This window comes from Lethenteron reissneri, chromosome 12, assembly GCF_015708825.2.
Source record: "Lethenteron reissneri isolate LAM-NWPU_2019-01 chromosome 12, ASM1570882v1, whole genome shotgun sequence".
Classification (NCBI taxonomy): Eukaryota; Metazoa; Chordata; class Hyperoartia; order Petromyzontiformes; family Petromyzontidae; genus Lethenteron; species Lethenteron reissneri.
The window spans coordinates 5,883,707-5,906,768 of record NC_083790.1 but is presented as its reverse complement, the minus strand read 5'-3'; the positions used below and the strand labels follow the sequence as shown (position 1 = coordinate 5,906,768).

The 23,062-nt window shown below is 41.7% G+C and overlaps 1 protein-coding gene across 8 annotated transcripts in view; it reads right to left on the bottom strand.

The window, feature by feature from the left end:
• Window positions 1-23,062, bottom strand: part of PNPLA7 (patatin like phospholipase domain containing 7) — a 43,289-nt gene that overhangs the window by 2,813 nt on the left and 17,414 nt on the right. For 3 of the 8 annotated variants that reach the window (XM_061550570.1, XM_061550568.1, XM_061550572.1), the window contains 24 exons: window positions 22,612-22,644; window positions 22,116-22,213; window positions 21,635-21,862; window positions 20,790-20,867; window positions 20,267-20,472; window positions 19,129-19,260; window positions 17,916-18,039; window positions 17,086-17,199; window positions 16,845-16,920; window positions 16,502-16,654; window positions 15,498-15,561; window positions 15,190-15,358; window positions 14,545-14,727; window positions 13,497-13,615; window positions 12,834-12,990; window positions 11,580-11,696; window positions 11,315-11,384; window positions 7,309-7,425; window positions 5,183-5,331; window positions 4,065-4,217; window positions 3,103-3,219; window positions 2,735-2,822; window positions 1,614-1,685; window positions 189-295 (listed from right to left, as the gene is read on the bottom strand). In XM_061550570.1, the coding sequence (XP_061406554.1) occupies window positions 189-295; window positions 1,614-1,685; window positions 2,735-2,822; window positions 3,103-3,219; window positions 4,065-4,217; window positions 5,183-5,331; window positions 7,309-7,425; window positions 11,315-11,384; window positions 11,580-11,696; window positions 12,834-12,990; window positions 13,497-13,615; window positions 14,545-14,727; window positions 15,190-15,358; window positions 15,498-15,561; window positions 16,502-16,654; window positions 16,845-16,920; window positions 17,086-17,199; window positions 17,916-18,039; window positions 19,129-19,260; window positions 20,267-20,472; window positions 20,790-20,867; window positions 21,635-21,862; window positions 22,116-22,213; window positions 22,612-22,644 (2,924 nt within the window). Of the gene's footprint in view, window positions 1-188; window positions 296-1,613; window positions 1,686-2,734; window positions 2,823-3,102; window positions 3,220-4,064; window positions 4,218-5,182; window positions 5,332-7,308; window positions 7,426-8,080; window positions 8,198-11,314; window positions 11,385-11,579; window positions 11,697-12,833; window positions 12,991-13,496; window positions 13,616-14,544; window positions 14,728-15,189; window positions 15,359-15,497; window positions 15,562-16,501; window positions 16,655-16,844; window positions 16,921-17,085; window positions 17,200-17,915; window positions 18,040-19,128; window positions 19,261-20,266; window positions 20,473-20,789; window positions 20,868-21,634; window positions 21,863-22,115; window positions 22,214-22,611; window positions 22,645-23,062 lie in introns of all 8 variants that reach the window. The other 5 variants (XM_061550569.1, XM_061550571.1, XM_061550576.1 and 2 more) reach the window with 5 other exon arrangements.

Here is a 23,062-nt window from a genome sequence, read left to right as displayed (position 1 = left end):
AGCCGGACAGGCCTTAACTGCAACGATTTCAAAAGGCACCATCAAAGCAACTTGTATTGCACCATATATGAAACAGTTGAATGCGCAATAGAAAGCAATTTTGCTAAATTTCAAAATAAAATTTAGATCAACACAAATGGCAATCGGCACTTCTTTCACCATATCTGAGCTCAGAACGGCTGTCGTACCGTTTCAAACATATCCTCGTGTTCAGCAAGGCAATCGTCAATCTCTGCAGCCAACAGCTGGTCCGCACACTCGTCCTCGTAGTCTGTCTGGTTGTCCGACTCGTCCGCTGTCCAAAAAAAACATTGAAAAAATGAAAAGCATTGGAATAAAACTGTGACCTCACCCCAACGTGACAAATGAGCTGCATCGGTGTCGCCACATACCAACCAATCACACAATATCGCTATTCTAAAGCTTATTTGGCCCACAAAAATATGAATTTATTTAAGTGGTAGTTTTTGAATACTACATATCAATCCATTGAACATCATTACCACAAGCGATTTGTCCCACTTGGGTGAATTTTACTATTTGTCCATACATTGCAATTAGTGTGGATACAACAATCGCAACAAAGACGTGTTGCTCAGTTGTGAAATCCTGCAGCAAGCCACTGGAGTTAAAAAAAAAAACTCAACACACATCACAAACCAACAGATGGGAAAAAAGCATTATCAGCCAACACCTGCTTTACCTAAGGAAGCGTGCAGATACATTTGGCATACCACATTCCAAATCGCCCCTACACCAAGTAACAAGACTGTGTAATACTACCTTGAAGTGGGATAGCCTTATGTTATCAAGTTAAGTTTGGCTGATAGCATGAAAGGCATATTCTTGGATCATATTCTCTCTGGAAGGGACACCCAATAACCAATCCTCCAATCTATCTCAAGAATAAGCAGATCCAGGTGTCAAATATTCTGATTGATGGGTTGGATAACACTTGCCAGCATACTTCAGTATCATGCACGCTGTGATTTTGGCTTCAATGCAGGTTTATTTCTGTATATACTGGCATTGCATACCCACAAGCCTTTGGTTACCAACCTGGTGGTGTTTTGTGCGTACATTTTTTTTACGAAAAAGATAAATATAAAATTCATGTTTTTTCATGTGAAATATAAGTGAGCTTTAAGACACTGGTATTGTTCAAATTAACATTATAGTGCCTTAAAAATAATTACTTCACCTTCACTGAGACATATTTAAATAGAGCGAGTAAGAAACAACACTACATTCAAAACATTCTGAGAAAATGGCAAAACTACGAGCTACGTATTAGAATCCAATTTTGTGCAATTTCAAATCCATTAAATAATTATTGCAAAAAATAGGAGGGGGTAGATTGTGTCAGAAATTAGGCTCCAGTAGTTTCTCATGAAGCCATTTTTCTCCACAAGACTAACCGCCTTCACAAGCACGATGCATGACATCTAAAATAACCACACAAGCTATGAACCAGAGCAATGACTACACTAAGGCACCGCACACAGTTTCACTCAAAAAAACACTGCAAAAGCAAAATGAGCAGGTTAAAGAACGCACGCATGCAAGCCAAGTACTTGAGGTTCAGGCAGAATGACTCAAGCCGATAGCTGTACCATGAAAGGTTGCTTGGAAACTGAGGTAATCCTCATCCAGCCCCTCATCGCCTGCATCATAATCCCGTTCGTCTGAAGACAACACAGCTAAGTTTATCCACCAACTTCGTTGCAACCTTGCATTAGCTATTAAGACATGCTTAATTCTCAACGTGTGCCTAGCAATAAGCACTGTTAAGTCTTCTTGGTTCTTTCGGTAAAGTCATGTAGAAGGGAAGTAATAAAATAATAAAAATAAAACATAATAAAATTATTCTCACGACGTTTTGGCCACAACGCAAGCAGCCGAAACGTCGTGAGAATAATTTTATTATGTTTTATTTTTATTATTTTATTACTTCCCTTCTACGTGACTTTACCGAAAGAACCAAGAAAATGAATCCCTGCAGTCACGAAAGCTTTAAATCGCTGTTAAGTCCTCTGCTATAAAGGCCTTGTGACGGTGTGTGTTCTCTAACGCCGTTTTGCACCTCTGGTGATGAAAACGTAGCGTTTAGTGCCACATTTGCATACGGATAATTCTATTGACACGAGAACTCCTCATTCATTCTATTCTTGCGTACGGCAACGCGTTCAGGAGCTAAACGCCAATGTTGAGGTCTGCTAGCAAAGAGACGGGCTTCAGGAGAAATTGTGTGCAGTTTTGATATGCGTCTGTTGAAGGAGCGCAGACCAGTGGGGGGTTTACTATCTGCTCCACAAGTTGAGTTGCATGGCCGCAATGGCACTGTGGAAATGGTGCTGACGTTCTGATACGGTTGATGATGTTTGGGTCTTGAATGAGGTGTTTTATCGGGAGGCCTTCTTGCGACCCACCTGTTACACGTGGTTTTCACGATTCACACTTAAGAGGCATGCAAGTATAAGTACATGGCAGTATTGAAGCACAATAACCTCACATCGCTTTCCAGAACAAGAAAAAAACACTTGATTAGACTTTTTATAGGGTGATAAGGTTAATCTCTCTTAATAAACATAAGTAACAAAAATCATGAAGTATATTAACTAAAACATTGCAGTAGACACTCAATTTACTTTCCTGTTGTCAATTACCAGTATATACAGCTTAACATTTAGAACTCTACCAGCATATTTGTATATGCCCGAGACGTAATTCTCACCTTCCACGGAGGGCAAGACCTTAACTGGTTCGATTCTTGACACAATTTCAGCGAGATCAGTGAATGAGGCATTTGGACATGTAAGCGCCTGTGAAAATAATACAAGCATATTGTGGATTTTTTTTTAATGTATTTTACAACATAATATTATCATGTTTTTATGAAACAATAAAGCATTATTAATCAAAACACATTAGTGAAACAATGTTGTATTTGAACTTTTACATTTTGCAAATAGTGATTGCTTACTGTGTAAACCAGTTAACCCACAGTCTAAAAGACAATACAAATTTGGTGTGCGGAAAATGTTTGTACATAAAAAGTTTGGAGTTATAGAAGATGGATTTTTCGTCTTCCAGGGCACTCACATCAAGCTTCTTGCTCTTGCAGAAGTCCTCCGACTGTCCGTCTTTCAACAGGTTTTCAATGACGTCACCTCTCTCCCAGGCTTCAAACACCGTCTTGCCGTGCTGGTAGCCCATCTCCTGCAGTGTCGCAGCGCCAGAGACAAACACAGAAACAGGCAGTGAATAAAGAGTGTCACTGAGCCGCACATCTGCGCTACATATCACGTAACATGTTGTTAATTTGGAGAGGTGTTGCAACTTGCACTTTGCTATGTAACCTGCATTGTAATGAATTATAGATGTAGCAAAACCGTTTCTATTCTTATTCTTGGTTCTTTCGGTAAAGTCACATAGAAGGGAAATAATAAAATAATAATAAAACATAATATAAAATTCTCACGACGTTTCGGCCACAACGCAAGCAGCCGTCCTCGCGTTGTGGCCGAAACGTCGTGAGAATTATTTTATTATGTTTTATTTTTATAATTTTATTATTTCCCTTCTACGTGACTTTACCGAAAGAACCAAGAATATGAATCCATGCAGTCACGAAAGCTTTAAATCGAAATTCGTTTATATCCTGTATCCTCATATTATAAGCTAAAACTGTGCGATGTAATCCACCATTGGACAAAGGCTTTCTCCATGCCATGTTGGTCATGGGGGTTGTTTGACCATGCTTCACTACACCGGTTAGTGCGGGTTGGTAAAAGGGAGTGGCCCAGGATTGGTTCAGATGTCGCTTGTTAGCCAAGGCTGAAAATCAAACTCGGGTCTCTGTGTTCCTAGCGCAGTGCATGAACCACTGCACCGCTGCTAAACGAGTAATGGATTATTATTGTTACATCAAGGTGGTGTTTGAAGATCACAGTGAAGGCTCACAGCATATACTTCACAATGCATTGGAAGAAGAAGAAATAATATTAAAGAGAAGCTGATAATCACCAATCACTGTCAAGATATTCATAGCATTAAGTACTTACGTAAATCTCGTCAAACTTTCCAAAGTCCAGGGTCTTGTAGCGATCGATTGGTGGGCGTATGTACTCGCAGTAGTCGCTGTTCTTCACAACCTCCAGTTGCCGCACGCAGCACACGTACGCAAGGCGCGATTGAATCTCTGCCATGTCCGGCACCTACGAATCAACCGCCACAAGGGCATGTCCACGTTAAGTTCTGTTTCAGGTGACAGGTGGCCCCTGTCAGTGGAACGTATAACGGCTCAATGCCCGGTTCACAATTCAGAGGCATCATCACAGCAATACATTTCGCTGCTCCTGACACAATGATCTGGTTCAATCACCTCGATATAAAATTATAGTTGTTGCCCTACACCTACATCAGCTATACAAAGAAGATCGTCAATGCTGAGCTGAGCTGGCACTGCTGAGAATCTGGGTTTCAGACACTTGAGATCAAATTGGGTTATAAAGTGGAGCAAATGGATGGCGTTAAGCCCAGCCACCAAATCACAAAAATTACTTATGCTTCATGTGTGCCTCGAGTTTGAATAAAAATACCAATTAGAATGAATTCAGAAGATGTCCAAAATAATCCTAGCCTGTTCTATGAGACAATGTGCTGGACTGCTTGAAAGTTTCGAATTGTGATTTCTTCACATCAAGATATGCTACTGATAGCAAAAGTTACATTTTGGGAAAAACTTATTTTGAGCGATGTACAGTGATGTTGGAAACATGCCACGAATCGCATTATAACCAAAATCATCAGCACTTTGGTTTGGTGAGCCAATCGTGATGGCCTGGTCTAAGTGTGTCGAGGGTGATGCGTGGGGCCATGATTCGTGCACAAGCACGATGTCAAGATTGTGGCCCACCGAGGGGCTAATCATGTGGCCCACTAACTCGTCTAGGTTGACCATGTCGCACCTCCGATTAGCACGGTTGGCTACGCGAGGTGCGAAAGAAGTTCAACAGACATACGTACACACGTGGCTCACATCAAAGTGAAAATGTATCTCCAAATACAAACTCTGCATGCCTTTAAGTCTTTGGGCAGACGAAATCCAGAATAACAGCAGCTCATGACATCAGCCATGCCCTTGTAACATGCCAAAACCTTACGAAAAACATCCCCTCACCTTGACCTTCTCAGCCCAGGGGTTGAATCTCTTCCAGAGCAACCACCAGCCTGACAGGCAGTCCCCGTAGTTTGTGAGGTCTGTGTCATCTCTGCTGCCCACATCAATGGCTATGACAGTCTTGGCCCCCATTGACCGGGCCACGTCAGCTGTGGGGCAAATATGTACGATGAACACAGAGCACTCCCCAAGTCCCAACACGAGGAAGAATCGCTTTCTGGAAAAAAATAAATGCAAAAACAGGAAGACCTCCCAGAGACAAGACTCGAGTAACGCAGAATTCAGAATCAGCTGGAAAGGCTACCTAAAATACTTTTTTAAAAAAATGAGAAAATAAACTAATACACTCCAATCAGGACACTATTTCTGCACTAATTAAGCTGTGGTCAGGTTACAGAATGCAACTCTATGCCAATGTGTGCCTGGCAATACTTTGAAATGTAAATATGCTAATCGCAATACTTTGCAGTGAATACAATTGTATGCATGTGAACGACCATTTATTAAACTATATTCCTATGTATGGTATGAAATTCAGCGAGCAAGTCACCCACGTGCCCTGTGAAGTGAACTGATTTATAAAATATATATTTTATAAAGCCTTGTATAAAGGTGCAGTTTTTGCACCAGTTGAAAGGGTAAAAACCTATTACTTGATTTATAAAATGTATTTACATTAATTTTGAAACAAAATTATTTCTTCACGTCTGTTAGAAACTCTCTTTAGTATTCCAACAATCAGCATTTCACCTCTGCTTCATGGTGATGGCAAGTGACTCAGATTAAGTCTATCATAGCGATTGCTTTAAAAGTGTTATTGTGCTGATTAAATCTGTTAGGCATTAATTACGTGTGAATAAGTCATTTACATTTAGTTATGTATTTAGTTTTTTGCAGTATAACGGACATCCCCCAAATTTCCCAAAAAAATTTAAGGACCCTTTCACGTACTTATCTATATATGTATGTTAACTATCCACTGCTAGAAGGCCTCCAACACGCCAATGCGAAGCTACAATCCATCTCGCTTGAGCACATATCTTTAACTCCATCCCTGCAGTGATCGTCCTGTTTGGTGCGTTATCTCCATTGACTGCCAATCAATCACCAGTCTTGGCTATTGGCCATTATCCCTTCAAGCAACGAGTTCTACCCAAGGCGGCTTACTTTCCTTTACGGTTAAATAAGTCTCTAATTTGTGTTTGTTCTCTGATCATGTTTTGCAACGTAAACTGATCATAGCAACAGCCTCATGCCCCTACATCGTCATCCATGATCAATCCACAGCTGAATGAAAGTCTTCAAGTAGTCGCCATCCCTCACAGGCCTGCGAAATAGCAATCCTTCTGGCATCTGCACAAAACTTTATTTTATTTGCTCCGTCTCTGCGCTGGACGTATATTCGGGCAAAAGTGACCTCCTTTGGCAACCATTGCTACTCCTGTTAGTCTTGACTGTCGACTATTATTACTTCTAGAAATATGACCTGCCCAAGCAGGATAGAATAAATTGAACTTTTCTATAAAAACAATCTATCAATAATAGTATTTGATATCTATTATTTTTTATATCATCTGATTGCTATAATGTATGTGACCGATGATAGAAAATCTCAAAATACTAACAAAAAGCATAACATGCATTTATCCCATCCAGCAATGGAGCTTTCAAAACCCAGTCAACCATCACTCAGTGGGACGTCACTCGTTCTCCTCTGCTGCCCCTGTATGTCTGAAAATCCTTACCCTCAAGTCATCCGTGTTGTCACCTCCAAATCGCTGTTGAAGTCCAGCCTCAAGACCTTCCTCTGTTCTCTGCCTATGATTGTCTGCTTCTATAACATCAGCATACCCAATGTTCTTCCCACAATAAATGTACTGGCCAGCATTACTACACAGTGCATGGGTGGTTTGACGAAGATATATTTCTCAGAGAGCCAGACAGTGACGCAATTTAGATGGCGCAGTGTTCACGCGCAAGGACACAAGTTCTTACGTTCATTCCTTCTGACTGGTCACTCCTTTTGTGCCTCCGCAGGTTACCAAAAAAGGGGCAGAGTTGCGATGGGCAACCGAGAAGTGACACGTTGTTCGTTCATCCTCCGTTACAAATGGCAACCTTGTTACCTGGCAAGTTGTTGATGTAGCCTCCATCCATGAGTAAATGGCCATCCTTGGGGTCACAGAGAGGAGGGAGGTACCCTGACAGAGACATGCTAGCTCGCGTGTATCGCCACAGTGAGCCTACGGGGGAAAACACCCAACCAGGAAGAGGAAGAGAAGCAGAGCGCTTCCTATATCATCGAGACGAACGTGGGCATCACTGCAGGAAAGTCTACACAGAGTGTGGACTGAAGCAGCAATAAGGATCATATGCACGGAAATGTCGTCGTTATATTTTATTGTCGATGACCTGCTTTTAGTTTGTTAATGCTGTATATATTTTCAATCATTTATAAGTAATTTTGTTCCGATGCTGCTATTTTTACGTCCTCGTTCAGTGTAGACTTGACTGCATGATGCAAGTTTAGGCATCTTCTCCATCTCCTGTTATCGAATGAAAGCTTTATCCTAAAGAAGAACCATTATTATCTGGTGTTCTTCAAACATCGGTGGAATTCCTCATGCATAAACCAGTTGCTTAGAGCCATATTTTAGGAGACCAAAATATATATTTTGGCCGGGATTTTTGCGCGAACATCTGAATTGCGCTTATGCAGATTCTCATCTGCAGAATACAATATTTTTAGAGGCATCTCATTTTGGCAGCACGAGAGAAACTATGACTGCAATCAAATCGGCCGCAGCTACATGCAACACGAAGCACGTGGGGATAAAGCTTTCTTCGGACACAGGCGAGAGAGAATGGCCACAACATCAGACGGAGTGACAAGCTGACCTGGGACATTGTTAACATAGCAGCCATCCACAAGTAAGTGTCCATCCCTAGGGTGACAGAGCGGGGGCACATAAGGGGCGTAAGAGGAGCTAGCCCGGACGAAGCGCCACACGCTGCCTGGGTGGGGGGGAGGGGAGCGCGGATCAGCGCGAGACAGAGAGGCAAAAAAAAAGGCAAGGCATTAAAAGGACACGATTTTTCTACGCGGCAATCGCGCAGTGTGCTTCAATCACACGTTGTGCTTCAAACGCACAGGTTTTTCTTTAGTCTGCGAGAAATGAGTGCTTAATGAGGCGAGTAAATGTGACTTTGGTAGAATGTTTGACGGACTTGATGAAAAATAATTGTCGGATCGAAAAAATATAACGGAAATAGTTTGGGGCACCGGAAGTGATGTCGCATGTTATGATGAAACAAAAAAGTGAACTTAGGATCTCGATAAAGTAGAGGGGGGGGATAAATCACATAATTATATCACGCAATCATACGAAAGTAAAGAAAATGTAGCTCTAATACACAAAATTTGATTTCAATAAATTGTAAAAGCAAAAGTCCAAATCACAGTGTAACAATAGGACATGAATCTGCTTTTTTTAGTTAATCATGTTAAAATATTGATATCAGGTCAAAGGGCCAGTGTCTGTTTGTTTTAAGAGCAGAACAGAGGTAGTTGAAAAACTCATTGGCACTGTCCCTGTCTCCATGGACAATAATCACGACGTTTCGTTCGTTTTGATTATCGTTGATAAAAGGCTTTTTTTGGGTTAGATGAGGTAACTATAAGTGTTAACCCACCACCACGAGACGCAGCCAAATCGTAAGGTTTGTCATGTAAACAAAATGTCCCAATTAGTTACTACTCCAGCACACCGATGTGCTGGAGAGAAAATCAACATTTACAGTTACTCCAATACACAAAAAACAAGATCTAACCCAAAAAACCTGTATTATGAATAATATTGGTCATGAAAGCCTACGTGTTAAAATTTGATAATTGTTGCATATAATTTCAAGTTATTGTTTCATAGAAATGTAACTCAAGGAAGATATTAAATTGTCCATGGAAACTTGGGATTCATCAGTAAAAATCAATCCCCTTAGAACAATTCAAAGATCACACGAGGTTAGATACATAGAACTTCTGATTTTTTGTTGTATTAATAGGCTAGAAGTGTTAGAAATGCCACAACAATCAAGCAATTTAAGCACCTCCTGCTACATTTTAAAATTTGGAACGGCTTGTATAATAGATTCCAAATTAGATACAGATTGTAATACTGTAGTATTATGGATGTACTAAGTGAACTATGTCCCAGGTGACAGCACTTAACGTACATCTAAACATTTCAATAACAGTCATGATTGCATGTTAAGGACAAAAAATATTACTTCATGTCTAGATCAGCCACAGGAAAAACTGTGATAAATCACTCAAATAATAATACATATACTCTCTGGTTCCTTCGGTAAAGTCACGGAGATAGAAAAAATAATACAGGGATGACGGATGCTTGTGTTGCGACTGAAACGTCGTGTTTCTCATATTATTTTTTCTATGTACGTGACTTTACCGAAAGAACCAGAGAATATGGATTCCTGCAGTCACGAAAGCTTCAAATCAAGACTAATATTATATAATATGATATACATTGCAATTCAATGGCGCAAATGTAAAATTTTATAACATTATAATCAATTATACATAGGTTAGAGGCTTGTGTCATAACATGATTAAACTACTCTGAGTTTGAAAATACACAAAGGATAATCCTCGATATCAGTGTAAATGTATACATAAGAAAAGTTGAAATATATATTTTAAGCCTCACTTAAAATGTCTTCAAATGTTTCACCTAAATGTTTTACCTAATTCAACCAAATACACAAATAATAATACTCTATATCAGTGTAAATGTATACATAAGAAGAGTTTACATATTTTAAGCCTCACTTAAAGTGTCTTCAAATGTTTCATCTAATGCAGCCAAATCTCAAAATGTTACCGTGCAGCACTTCGTGATATATGTTATTTAAAATGCATTGCGTTAAAAACATCGTTTAATAAGTATAATTTTGAACATTAGTGCAACCATTCACTATTTCTCACAAGTAACTTATCTATTAAAAACACTGCAGAATCAGAAAATGTGTTTATACTAGAGGAATACAATGAGCAATAAAGCTCTATTTCACAAATGTCCAGTCGAGGCAGGTAATAAGGTTACAACAACAAACAGTACAAAAACATTTCATGGCTATATGATGCACCGAACAGAAAATGTATATTTTTATATCTACGTTCTTTGTATAATTAATGAATATATACTAAATTATAAGATGGTTAGTATTGTTTTGTGCGTGACCAGCATATTTAGTCGCTGTCACCGATGTTTCTCGTAAATGAAAGCCGACGGATGGCTTCGAAAACATATAGGACATGGCTATCCAAATGACAAGCGGCAACACATGCATCTTGCAGTTTGGTGTATGATGTTGGGTGACGGCGAGGTTGTAACTCGGCACGCCCATTAACACCGCATGGGACGGTATGGCTATCCGTTGGCAAATGGTTGGAGAGCGCTGCCAAGGGGGTGTACATTTCATGACATGTGGAATTCAACAAGGAGTCACCAACCCACTGACGCGGTAACAGTTGACAGCGAATAGGGCAAACTGAGCAGTCCGTGCTCAATGCATTCACACGGACTGCAAATAATTAGAAAAATGGTTCACAATGTAAACGTGACCATAATTTAGAAATATATAGAATGCACAATGTATACATCAGTGTTAAATCCCTATGCTCTGTATACTTGGCCCTGTGTTAATGTGACATAACCACATTGCATTAGCTTTGCGATCAGCATAGACAATGTAGCTTTTTGACTGTGCTACTCGGTGCATACAAATTCGGCCTTTGTAGTCACAGTGCATGAGCGGGGCACAGGAAAAATAAAATCCGATGCTTCTCCATGGTGGATTCTACCCCTTCACAAGTCGAATTCCATTCCTGCAATGCTTTTCTTACAGACGTAAACATGAAAGCAACTGACCTGGAAATGCAAAACTTTAACACCCCAAATGAGTTTGTTAATAATTAGTAAACAATAACTTAAAAAACAAATGAATGCTAATTTTAAGGAGAGGAGTTAACTATTTCCATTTACCTTTAAAAGGTTGAAGTTTTAAATAAAGAACATATGATAATTTAGGTGACAAAAAATTAGAACCTACCGTCGGTATGCACCCTCATGGTAGAGGCAGTAATGTCAGTTGTAACATTAAAGTAGGGAATCCAAAGGTCCTGTCATAAAATGAGGAAATGTTATCAGAATTTACAAGCACAATCCAATACAGTGAAATGTTTGTTTTGATGACACGCATTACGATTGTATAACCACGAAAGCACACTTTAATCGCGTTTATTTAACACTAACTTTCACAAAAGTTTCCATTACATTGGTTAAACGCTTACATGTTTGCTTTAAGTTACACTCACCTCGATCTGCTTGTCCTTGAACACATTTCTAATGCTTTGGTTGAAAGCATGTCCTGACATCATGGAGGTGATCGGGTAAGTAAGATCCAGCACTTTTCTGAACACCGACTTCATTTCCTACATTACGCATTCGGAGAAAAGAATACAGGAACTAAGGAGAGAGTGAAATAAAACCCACATGTGCACTACTGTAATACATTTCACCGCGTAAAAATAAAATAAAATTTGGTCCTGCAGCTTAATTACTTGTTGTACCAATGCTTTCCAGCAGTATGTGTTCACAAGTTAGAAATAAGAACAATGCCTATTTTTTACCAGACTTTTTTTTCAGGAGGTTCCTGCATTTGGATGTTTGACCAATAACATTAATGAGCTTTCTGGCTTTTGAAGGAAACAGGAAAAACTCAACACTGCCATCTCCTGGTCCCTGGTGGTTACCCATCCAAGTACTAAACCAGGCTCAGCTTTGCCGAGTTTCTGAGATCTGACCAGACCGAGTGCATTTAACACGTTCCTTCGGAGTGGGCAGGTAGGAACTTGGTTGGACAGCGCATTCGTGCACGACAGACAGACAAATAATCCCTGGTGGGGAGTGTGGAACCTCTTGTTCCTCTACCTGTGTACAAGATAACTTGACTTGAGGTAGCCAGGCAGACAGCCAGGTAGCCAGCCCCCTTAACTATCGGCCCCTCCCCCTTGCTTAGGCACCTCCCCTTACCCCCCCTCACTTAGGCCCCTCCCCCCTTAGGCCCCTCCCCTGACCACCCCCCATATCCTCAGGCCCCTCCCCTGACCCCCCTTCCCTTAGGCCCCTCCCCTGACCACCCACCATATCCTTAGGCCCCTCCCCTGACCCCCCCTCCCTCAGGCCCCTCCGCTGACCCCCCCCTCAGGCCCCTCCCCTGAACCCCCCCCCTGAACCCCCCCCCTCAGGTCCCTCTCCTGACTCCCCCCTTCTTTAGGCCCCTCCCCTGACCCTCCTCCCTTAGGCACCTCCCCTCTCCGTACCCGGCAGTAGGTCTCCACCAATCAGAGCTGTTTGTAAGGTCTCCACCAATCAAAGAGCTGTGTGTATTATATATTTATTTATGCACGACAGACAGACAGTCAGACAGACAGCTAAATAATCCCTGGTGGGCAGTGTGGAACATTGTTCCTCCCTGTATCATTTAGTCGTACAAAAGTTGTTCACCTGAAAATGTAAAGTTTGATTTCTGAAGGGCTGGACCAGCTCGAGCAATGGTGTCACCTTACCATGGCCCATTCCCTGGCACGAGTCCGCACCCGTCCCACATTCCTCTCCTCCGCGTAAAGAGCCCCTATGAAGGAGCCAATGGAGGTGCCTCCCACCATGTCAATGGGGATGCCCACGTCCTGCATGGCTTTAATGAGGCCCACCTGGGAGCAACCCCTACATTGTACACAGATACACACATGCCCAAGGATGTCAAAAATGTCAGGGGTGTATCCCAGCCCACACAGGTAGGCTGAGCTGTTAAATTGATCAAATATGCTCTTCTCTTTTTGAGATGGAATAAAAACCCCAAGTTATTGGGCCAGTAGTTATAAAGTAATGCCAATTGGGCCACAGAGAATTTGGCTGTAAAGGGGCTCAAGTTAGCAGTAATTCGACAAAAAAGTGTTAAATTATGGGTTTAACACTAATTCTGCCGCTTTTAAATCCAACAATTAGGCACTAATTTAGTTATTCCCACAGAAGTGGACTCGCTTTAGGCCGAAACACTCAGTAGGCAACCTAAGCAGTACCATGCAGTCCCATTTGTGACGTGCTATAAAAACAAGAGTTGTGTGTTCAATAGTCGGCCATGGTCTTGAGAATTTAAATCACACAGACAGTATTCCAAACGCTAAGAAGTCAGTAACTCAAAAAAATGTTGGCAAAAGCTGAGCTCTCACCTGGCACCTCCACCACCCAACACCAGTGCTATGGTGTTTCCAGTGAGCACTCTGGCCAGACGTGAAAAGTCACTGTGTCTGTCAGGGATCTTCTCAAACAACCGCTGGTACATTTCTCTCTGTAACAGAATAACAAAAAATACAAGGAAAAAATTAAAGCCATTTTACGCAGTTAATATCAATTTGGATAGCATGTTAGAGATAAAATTGTAGACATGGAAAACGATCCGACCCTTTGCAATTTGATGAGTTGTCAAAACTCGGGGTTGGGATTCTATTCAAGAATCAATAGGTTTTTCTTTCCATTGTAGTGAACGTAGGACTTGTAGTGAGTGAAGGGGTCAAAGGAACGCATTACCTACCACATGTATACGAATAACAAAAAATATTCTCACGTGTATGATTTGATGCATATATTGTGAGAATAACGATTTTAAAATATAAATCAGCACATTTTCTCATCAACACATTGTTACATAGCCATTATCTCTTGGGTACAACAGTTTTAAAGCCAAATGGCTTTTGAGGCCTTCACCAGCAGAGGATAGATCACTGCTGATGATGATGACAGTGATGAAAGTGAAAGGAACAATTTCAAATGAAGGGATTGAAACGTCATTACACAGCCGTTAAATATGACGTCACGAGTACACAAATTTCGATTTAAAGCTATCATGACTGCAGGGATTCATCTTCTTGGTTCTTTCGGTAAAGTCACGTAGAAGGGAAGTAATAAAATAATAAAAATAAAACATAACAAAATAATTCTCACGACGTTTTGGCTACAACGCAAGCAGCCGTCTTCAGGTGAAGAATGAGACACTGCCAAGCTTGGAGCTTATATATAAGCTGGGTTGGAGGTGGAAGAAGAGCTCCAAGCTTGGCAGTGTCTCATTCTTCACCTGAAGGCGGCTGCTTGCGTTGTAGTCGAAACGTCGTGAGAATTATTTTGTTATGTTTTAGTTTTATTATTTTATTACTTCCCTTCTACGTGACTTTACCGAAAGAGTACACAAATGAAAAGCCCATCGCAGCACTACACACCCACCAGCTTCGGGAGGCTGCGGCGAGAGAAGATTCTGCGGGGGCAGCGAATGTGCAAGTGCGCCGAGCACCAGCTGCGCATGTTGAGCCACTCGACGGTACGTGCCGGGGAGGGCCCATCCTCACGGTGCAGCAGCACGAGCTGCTTCAGCGCTCGCACGGCCGTGCTCTCCAGCATGCGCTCCAGCTGTGGGCGGATGGCAGTACCCACCATCGCGCACGCACAAAAGCAATGATGTTGGGAACCATTGGGTAATTTATTTTCGAGAGCTGGCATAGACTGAGGGTGTGGCACAAAGTCTGCCTCTCCGTTTATAATGTTGACATCACCACATCATGCACTCATTTTGAAGCAATGTTGATCATACAGAAGCTCATGCCAGGTAGGCAACATCTGTCACTGATTTATAAAGCCAGAGATTCTGAGATAAGTACAGTTCTCTAATCGCTATCCTTCCATTCCACACCACGCATGTATACGTCTCATCTCCGTGCAATAAACTTTTAACACACAGCATTAAAAGAAAATATATACTCTGGGCTCTTTGGTATTACTAAAACCACCATACAAAGTGGGACAATTCATCTCAGTGGCAACCATAATACAATCCTCAGGTACAGCAGGTGTGGGTTGGCTGTGGGTGCTCACGCTGCCAACAGTTGGCTCCTGGTCCCCGAGGCCCACAATGAGGATGCAGTCGGCTTGCCGCAGGCACCGCTGGGTCCACGGAGTCATGGTGATATCGGTCTGATACAGGACGATGCGGTGGATGTCCTCCTGCTGGCCCAGCCAGCTTGACAGTCGGTACTCGTGCAGGCTAATTTAACAATGTGGCAAAATCAAAATTTACAGAAAATGTTAGTCATTATTCAAGAAGGAACCTGCCCCCCAAAAAACTTATGCGGTGAATGTGACATCATGTTTTTTTCAGTTAAGCTTTGAATAATTTAATTTACCTGTCAAGGGCAGCCAGCCCTAACCGCTCCTTGATGATGTCACTATTCAACAGCAGTGGAGGACCTGTGAACCACAAGGTAAAGGCATAAACGAAGTCTACTTCGTGTTGACAAGTGCAAAAAAAATATGACCTACTAGTGGGCATAAAGTGGAACAAAGAAACAAACGTCCACTCCTCGTGTAGGGCCAGTACGGCTCCTTGTGACCGTGGTTACTAATTAATGTGACGGGCACTGACAGGGTCGCGTAAGGATAGCACGGGACCCAAGTGGTCATAAATAATAATTGAGACAGGGACAAACAGGCTCAGATGAGGGTAGAGAGTGTTGGGGTGAAGGGGCGTGGCCGGGTCAAGGGGTAGATAAAAGCCGGCGTGGAACAGGGCTCTGAACTGCTGTGGAGAGAACCAAGAAACTGTCATCGCACGTCGTCTTCATCATCTTGGATCGAGTTAATATTGTCTCCGTGACTACTACGCGTCCGCTCCTACGTAGTCAGCCAACTACATAGGGAGCGTCGCGTAGAGTCACAGAAGTTGCCCAACTATATATATAGTCAACTCGCGGATACCTGTTAAATTATCAGTGAGTGGGAGGACTTTATTCATAATAAATATATACATAACTGAACAAGACAGTGTCTCTGAGAGGTACATTACACATTTCCTGCTGGATAAAGGCCTCCTCATGCCATGTCCATCATGGGGAACTGACCATACTTCACCAAATCTATATAATGTGGGTTTGTGAAAGCAGGGAACATGGATATGGGCATATATAGATACAGCACAACAATTTCCTTTGCTGCAAAGCCCTCTGCTACACACCAGGTAGAACCTACAGCTGCCTAAAAAAACAATGGCGTGCATGGTGGTCATCCAGACAAGCATTATCCAAGGCTGAAGCCTGCTTGACTTCCAAGATCTGACGAGATTCGCCTAATTCTGAGTGCTATGGTCATAGGCATCATCGTTACATGCGACAGAGTGAAGTGCAAAGCTTACCAACACCACAGAGGGCGTGCATGAGCTCCAGCGTGAAGGTGGTGATGGGGGCATCGTCTGAGGCTGGTAGGATGGCCACAGTGGACAAGTTGCTGGCTGGGTTTGCGACCATGTCCAGATTATTTGGCACCGTGGCAATGCCCAGTCCACCACCTGCATGAAAAACCAAGCAATCACAATCCTTTGTCATCGAACAAACGCACCTTTGCAAATATAAGACACTTATATACGAGTGAATTTAACTTCAACATCAAGTTTTGAATTTGATTACTTAGCCTTCCAAGTGTCAATGTAAAACATGCTTTTTCATAAACGGACTCTCGATTCATACTGCACTGCTCACCTCCCAAAGGTCCTTTCCCTTGCTGAAGGTTTCCCAGAATCTTCTGTCCCAAAAGATGTATGAGCCGTGTCACCACCTGCCGATGCACATGACATACAGCTTGACGACAAAACACTGACAAACACTACGCATGTGCCAGGACTAGCGCAGTGTACTAACGGCGTCATGACTCCACCCCCACGTGCACTTGCAAAAAATGTAGCACGCATCGGGTAGCAATGAGCATTGTAGTGTGGTTAACCTGAGGGTATCGTCGTTTTATTGTATTGAGGGCCCCCTCTGGGAGCTTGGCCAGTTCTGAGTCACGGACGGCATGCACCGTGGTGGCCCGTGGTTGATACGTGAGGGCCTCCACCTGCCAAGGGATGGTCACAACACTGTCAGCTCCTCTTACACAGGATAACTCCCAAGTTCATGAGCAACATTATACTCGATGTTACGTGACAAATGAGTACACCTAAAAATATAACAAACGGCAAGAAAAGGGGACAACGTAAAATGACGTGCAATTCATTTGTAACAATTTAAATTACCACGAGTATAAACTCAGTAGAACTTGTGAATGCTCGATTACACAGGTCAACAAAAAAAAAACTTTTTTTTCTGGCCTGGACTTTTGCAGCTGTTTTAGACTAATTTCAGGGTGCCGATTCCAAATCTGATCTCAGATTTGCTCTATCACATCTCATTTTTATGCTATCGGCATACACCACTTTCATTGATTTTACCCAAAATAAACTGTCACTTATGATTGCAAGTTGTTGCGAGTCAGTGACTGCTTTAGTATTAAAATATGGTGCTGTATTTTTAGGATAGTGTGTTCATAATCTAATTTTATGTAGATATCCACATTTATTTAATATCTTTCTTCTGCAGTTTTTATTGAAAATGCATTATTTGATATCTCAAAACCCTGATGTGATAGACAAAAACTGATGCCAGATTTGGAATCAGCACCCCAAAATTACCTTAAAACCATTGGAATACCTTATGCCAGAAAAAGTGTGTTGACCAGTGTTATTATTAAGTGCAGCTCAAACCATCCTTAATGAAGAACACTGTGTCACGTACCACTCCGATGAGATCCCCGCGGCCATACTCTCCCGCCAGCTCCTTCTTTCCGTTGTCGTTGCTGATAACCGAACGCAGTCGCCCACTGAGCACAATGTACGTGCTATCCGACTTGTCTCCTTGTCTGTAACGCATTGGTAGTGGGTTAATGTTATGAAGAAGCTTTTCGTTTTAAATATGGGCACCATTTTAAATTTGTATCCGGAAGAAAGTTTAGATTTTGATTTAAAGCTTTCGTGACTGCAGGGATTCATATTCTTGGTTCTTTCGGTAAAGTCACGTAGAAGGAAAATAATAAAATACAAATATAAAACAATACAAATTCTCACTACGTTTCGACTCCAACACAAGCAATCATCATCAGGTGTGAAATCCACAGCAAGAAAATTTCAAATTTTCTTGCTGTGGATGTGACTTTACCGAAAGAACCAAGAATATAAAGTTTCGATTTTCAAGGGTGGCAAAGCGCACGTAACAATACAAGCTAATTATCAAAACAGGTTTGCACTTGGGTCATGTATGGTGCAAAATATTGAAATACGAAAGTCTTTCATGTTTTCCTACCTATAGCAGTAAGTATATACTGATCACACCGACTTTGGAATTATATCAAGAGTATGGCGAGGCACAAGGGAAGTAATGCGTATCTGCCTACACTGTACATGTTTCTCCTATATAATAAAAATATACCCTGTAACTTGAAAAATGTCCCGCATCCTAAATAGGTGCGTGCGATAAAATGCATCGCAGATTTGTTTAGCGCAATGATGAAGATACATCTACCAGTATTGTAAAGTGCCATTTGGTAAAAGAAAACATCGATAACAGAGCAATGTACTCTTTGTTTTTTTCGGTAAAGTCACGTAGGTGAAAACAAAATAAAATAAAAATAAAACAACTAAATTAAATCACGACGTTTCGGAAGCAACAAGCATCCGTCATTAGGTGTACTGTAGCGTATGAAGAGAGCTACAGTAATTTTGCTGGAGCAGTCACACCTGATGACGGATGCTTGTGTTGCTTCCGAAACGTCGTGATTTAATTTAGCCGGTTAATTTTTATTTTATTTTCACCTACGTGACTTTACCGAAAAAATCAAAGAGTATGGATCCTTGCAGTCACGAAAACTTAAAATCTAGAACAAAGCAATGCATAATCGGGAAAGATCACACATGGGCCAAGAGGCCGAGTGCGAGTGGGGCACAAGACCGACCTGTAAACAGCTCTCCCCGCTTCCACCGCCACCCAGTCGAGCGCAAAGTCGATTTGTCGCACAAATGCGGACATCCGCTTAACCACCGTGTGCGCCACACTCAGCACCACACTGGGTTCTTCTCTCATTATCCTGAAAGACAAAACGCAGATGGCAATAATACTGTGGTTGGAAGTTTTGCAACAGGGTTTCATTTTTATTTTAGAAAAAAATCCTGGACACAGGAATGGAAAAAGCGATGTGTAGAGCCAAACTTGGCAATAATTCCAAATAGAAAATAAATAAATGGGTAAAGGTTTGAAAAAGTATAAAAGATCACAGTTCACCAGATTTTGCACTTATGGTTGGGTAATTTAAAACATATCTAAAATGTATATTAAATGCAAAGAATATATTAAAATAAATGACTTAGCATATGCTTTGCAATATGCTATGTAATATAAATGCAAAATATAGTAAACAAGAACACATCATAGTATAATGTGTAAAATACTTAGATAAAGAGTTTTACAATTTACTCGCGGCAATACATTAGTGGTTTTTGATTGCCAGACTTTTTAGCTATCCGGACCAGCGCTCCCCCCTATTCATCCAGCTTGCCGGGGTTTTACTGTAAGTATATGAAGTTAAACTAATATATTGCTGTGCATTTGAAAACCAGACTTAATGACCAAACTTAGCAGCATTTTAAGAGGGTAAAAACACATTTCATATCTGATCATCATTGCAACATTGTAGCCCACAATTCAAAAACGTCATCAACGTAAACCAAGGGAAAGGCGCAGAACTGCACTTACTTGCTCATGCCACTGTTGGCAGAACGGCCTCTACTCGAAAGCTCTCGAGGGTATTTGGCCTACTATAGCACACCAGATAATACGTCTAGGAAGAGATGAGATTACCCACACTTTAAACGACCACGTGACCTTGCCAATCGACTGTACTGTACACTGTACAGTCGATTGTACACTGTTGAAGGGCCGAGACAGGAGATCGAGCCAGTGACCTCTGAATTGTACTTGCATTGTGCTAAGCATTACACCACGACAGCATCCCGAGAAAATATAGCAATTAGGGACAGCCAAAGCAGTGAACATCATCTCAAGCCTGCCGACAACACGGAGACATGTAACCTTACTCGTAGAAGTGGCCCTTGGAGATGCACAGGAAGGTGCAGTCTTTGACAGCACGGATGGTGAAGATGAGAGGCTCGCCTGTGAGCACAGCCAGCTGCCCTACGATCTCTCCCGGGTGAGCCAGGAAGAGCAGCACCTCTTCCTCGCGGCCGATGAGCCGCTGGTACACGTGAAGTGAGCCCGAAATCACAAAGTGGATGCTCACATCCTGCACCACATGGGGGCGATGAGAACAACACATTAATGAGTTTGTGGGCACCCTTTATCGCTCAAAGCAATGGGTTTATGCTTCCGAAAGCGGACATGTGCTAATAAAATGCTGGCACGATGTACACTCAGTTTAATCACCTAAGATGCTGCTGTAACAAAAGTTAGCTTTATTGTGGTAAAGACAGTAAAATAAAACAGCAAACACACTGCTATAATGACACCAATGAGAGTACCAACTTATGTCATTTTAGAGTAATGAATCTCCTTATGCCACTGTGTCACATACATGCACAGCTCTCGCTGGTCAAGCCTCACCTGATCTCCTTGCCGGGCCACCATCGCACCAGCCTTCACATTGTGCAAGGTTACCCGATCATTGAGCAGTGAGGGATCCTGTAGAAAAATATATTAAGCTAAACATTATTTCGAGACTCTTTAAACCTGAGGACCCATCCATACACCTGAGGATACATTTACATGTTGTACATAATAAAAATAGCTGCTTCACCATGGTACGTGCCAGGCTAGGTGCACAGCAAGGACATGTGAAGGGGCAAAGGTTCTCTGGTAGGCTATAGGACACCCAGTGGCTCAGGTGACTAGCACATGTACCATCTACATGCTGTACTCTGCCAACTGTGTTTTAGCCACCTGACACCTTGTTCATTTTTGTGTTCATGGCTCCTTAACAAAGAGCATATTTCACAGCCTTATTCCATAGCAGCCAATCTTGACACAACTGGTACCAGTCGTCATAAAGTCCATATTCTCCAGATCTTCCTGCACAACATTGCCGCACATGTTGTATATCACGCAGGATGCCCATTTAGGGTCGACATGGCCAAACAATAGCTGAATGCACATACATTGGCCAGGCATGTGGACTGTAACCAACACATCTGCCTGAGGAACTCACTGAATGGAATTTTGTCGAGGTCTCTTAAGTATCTGTGACCTCCATACACAATCGAACTCATACAAATGTAGACTATTCTGAATGTTTCAAAGTAACCAATTAGAATTTTTGTTACATATACACAAACAACGACAAACGCAACATGAACAACCGAACAACCATGGCCATCCACACTTGTACCTGGCAGCAATATCACCACAGCGCTTGTGCCAGACTAGGTACGAGGAAAAGTACATGTACACACCTGCAATTTGACGAGAGTTAGCAAGTCTCTCTTGGCTGCTTCCAGCTTGCTGTTCATCTTGTCTCGGTCCCCCCAGCCACCAACATTATGGCCCTCAATTTTGCCCTCTTTGGGACTCATTTCGAAATCGTCGCCCTCCACGCATGCCGGGTAATGATGAACTATGGAGGGCAGCTCCATCACGGTCACCCGCTTCTCCTTGACTCCATCCTTTGGCACTGCCATCTGCTGAGCCAAAGTAAAGACAATCATAAGTCTATCGCCACTTTCTGAAAACCTTGTGTGTGTGTGTGTTCAAAATGAAACATGTATGTTTACAATTCCAGATTAGAGGATGTCAAAACCATGCATTCTTAGATATATTGGTGTACATTTGAAAACTTTCAGATTTAGGTGCTTTTAATCCTCAAAAAAGAATACTAAGATGAATGTTATTCAGGGACGACTACAAATATCTGACTATCAGAAGTCATGTTTGTACCTTTTCGGGCACTGAGGGGACCACCTCCTCTGGAGATGTACCAATACGTGCTCTTTGAAATGCCATGTCCAGGTCTGTAGGCGATGCTTTGGATGGGCCTAAACCAAAAAAACATGACATGGACACCCAACAAACCAGTAAATAAACATGCTGCATGGCAACTCATCTCTCCATTATAACTATGCTTTTGATAAAGACGTAGTTTACATTGTCCAGAAATTATAATAAAAAATCGGCAAGAATAGATGTGAGAATTCTTGACAAATTTTGTTCAAACATTTCCTACAAGGGACACTGTGAGCTGAAACTAGGACAAGAGATGAAATGTCGAAGCATGTGCAATTTAGACAACTTAGTTACATTTTTGCATTTTTCACATATTTGTTTCCAGTGCTGCATTATTGAGCAACAATTACTAGCTGAAGATCAGGACCATTATCATGAAAACATCATGAGGTGGACTAAAAGCCCATAGAGCCATGCAGCATTTACTTACAAGCGGAAGGACTGGAGGGATTGTGATCTGTGCCTGTTGTGACAGAGAAATGATATAACAGCAAGCATAACAGTGCAACAAGCACCAAAAGGGCCAGCTTAAAGCATCCAATATGCTTTAATGCTACCGCAGCAGCACCACAGCAACGTTTTATAAATATAATTTCTAAAAGTGAAACATCGGTAAAGGATTTTTTTTAAAATGAGGGTATGTATGAAGCAAATGCAATTTAAGTGTGTGCCTTCGGTTAATTAAAAAGCCACCATTGAATTGTTAATGACCCAAAGCAAACATGCAGTACTGCCAAAGAGACAGGAAAAATGTACTTATTGAACATATTTGTGGGCAAACAAGAAACAACAGTCACAGCACAATAAATTCCATTCCAATAAAAACATGTCTTGACATTGGATTTGAGCTTTCATTTGTTCATATTGTTGAGTACATCACT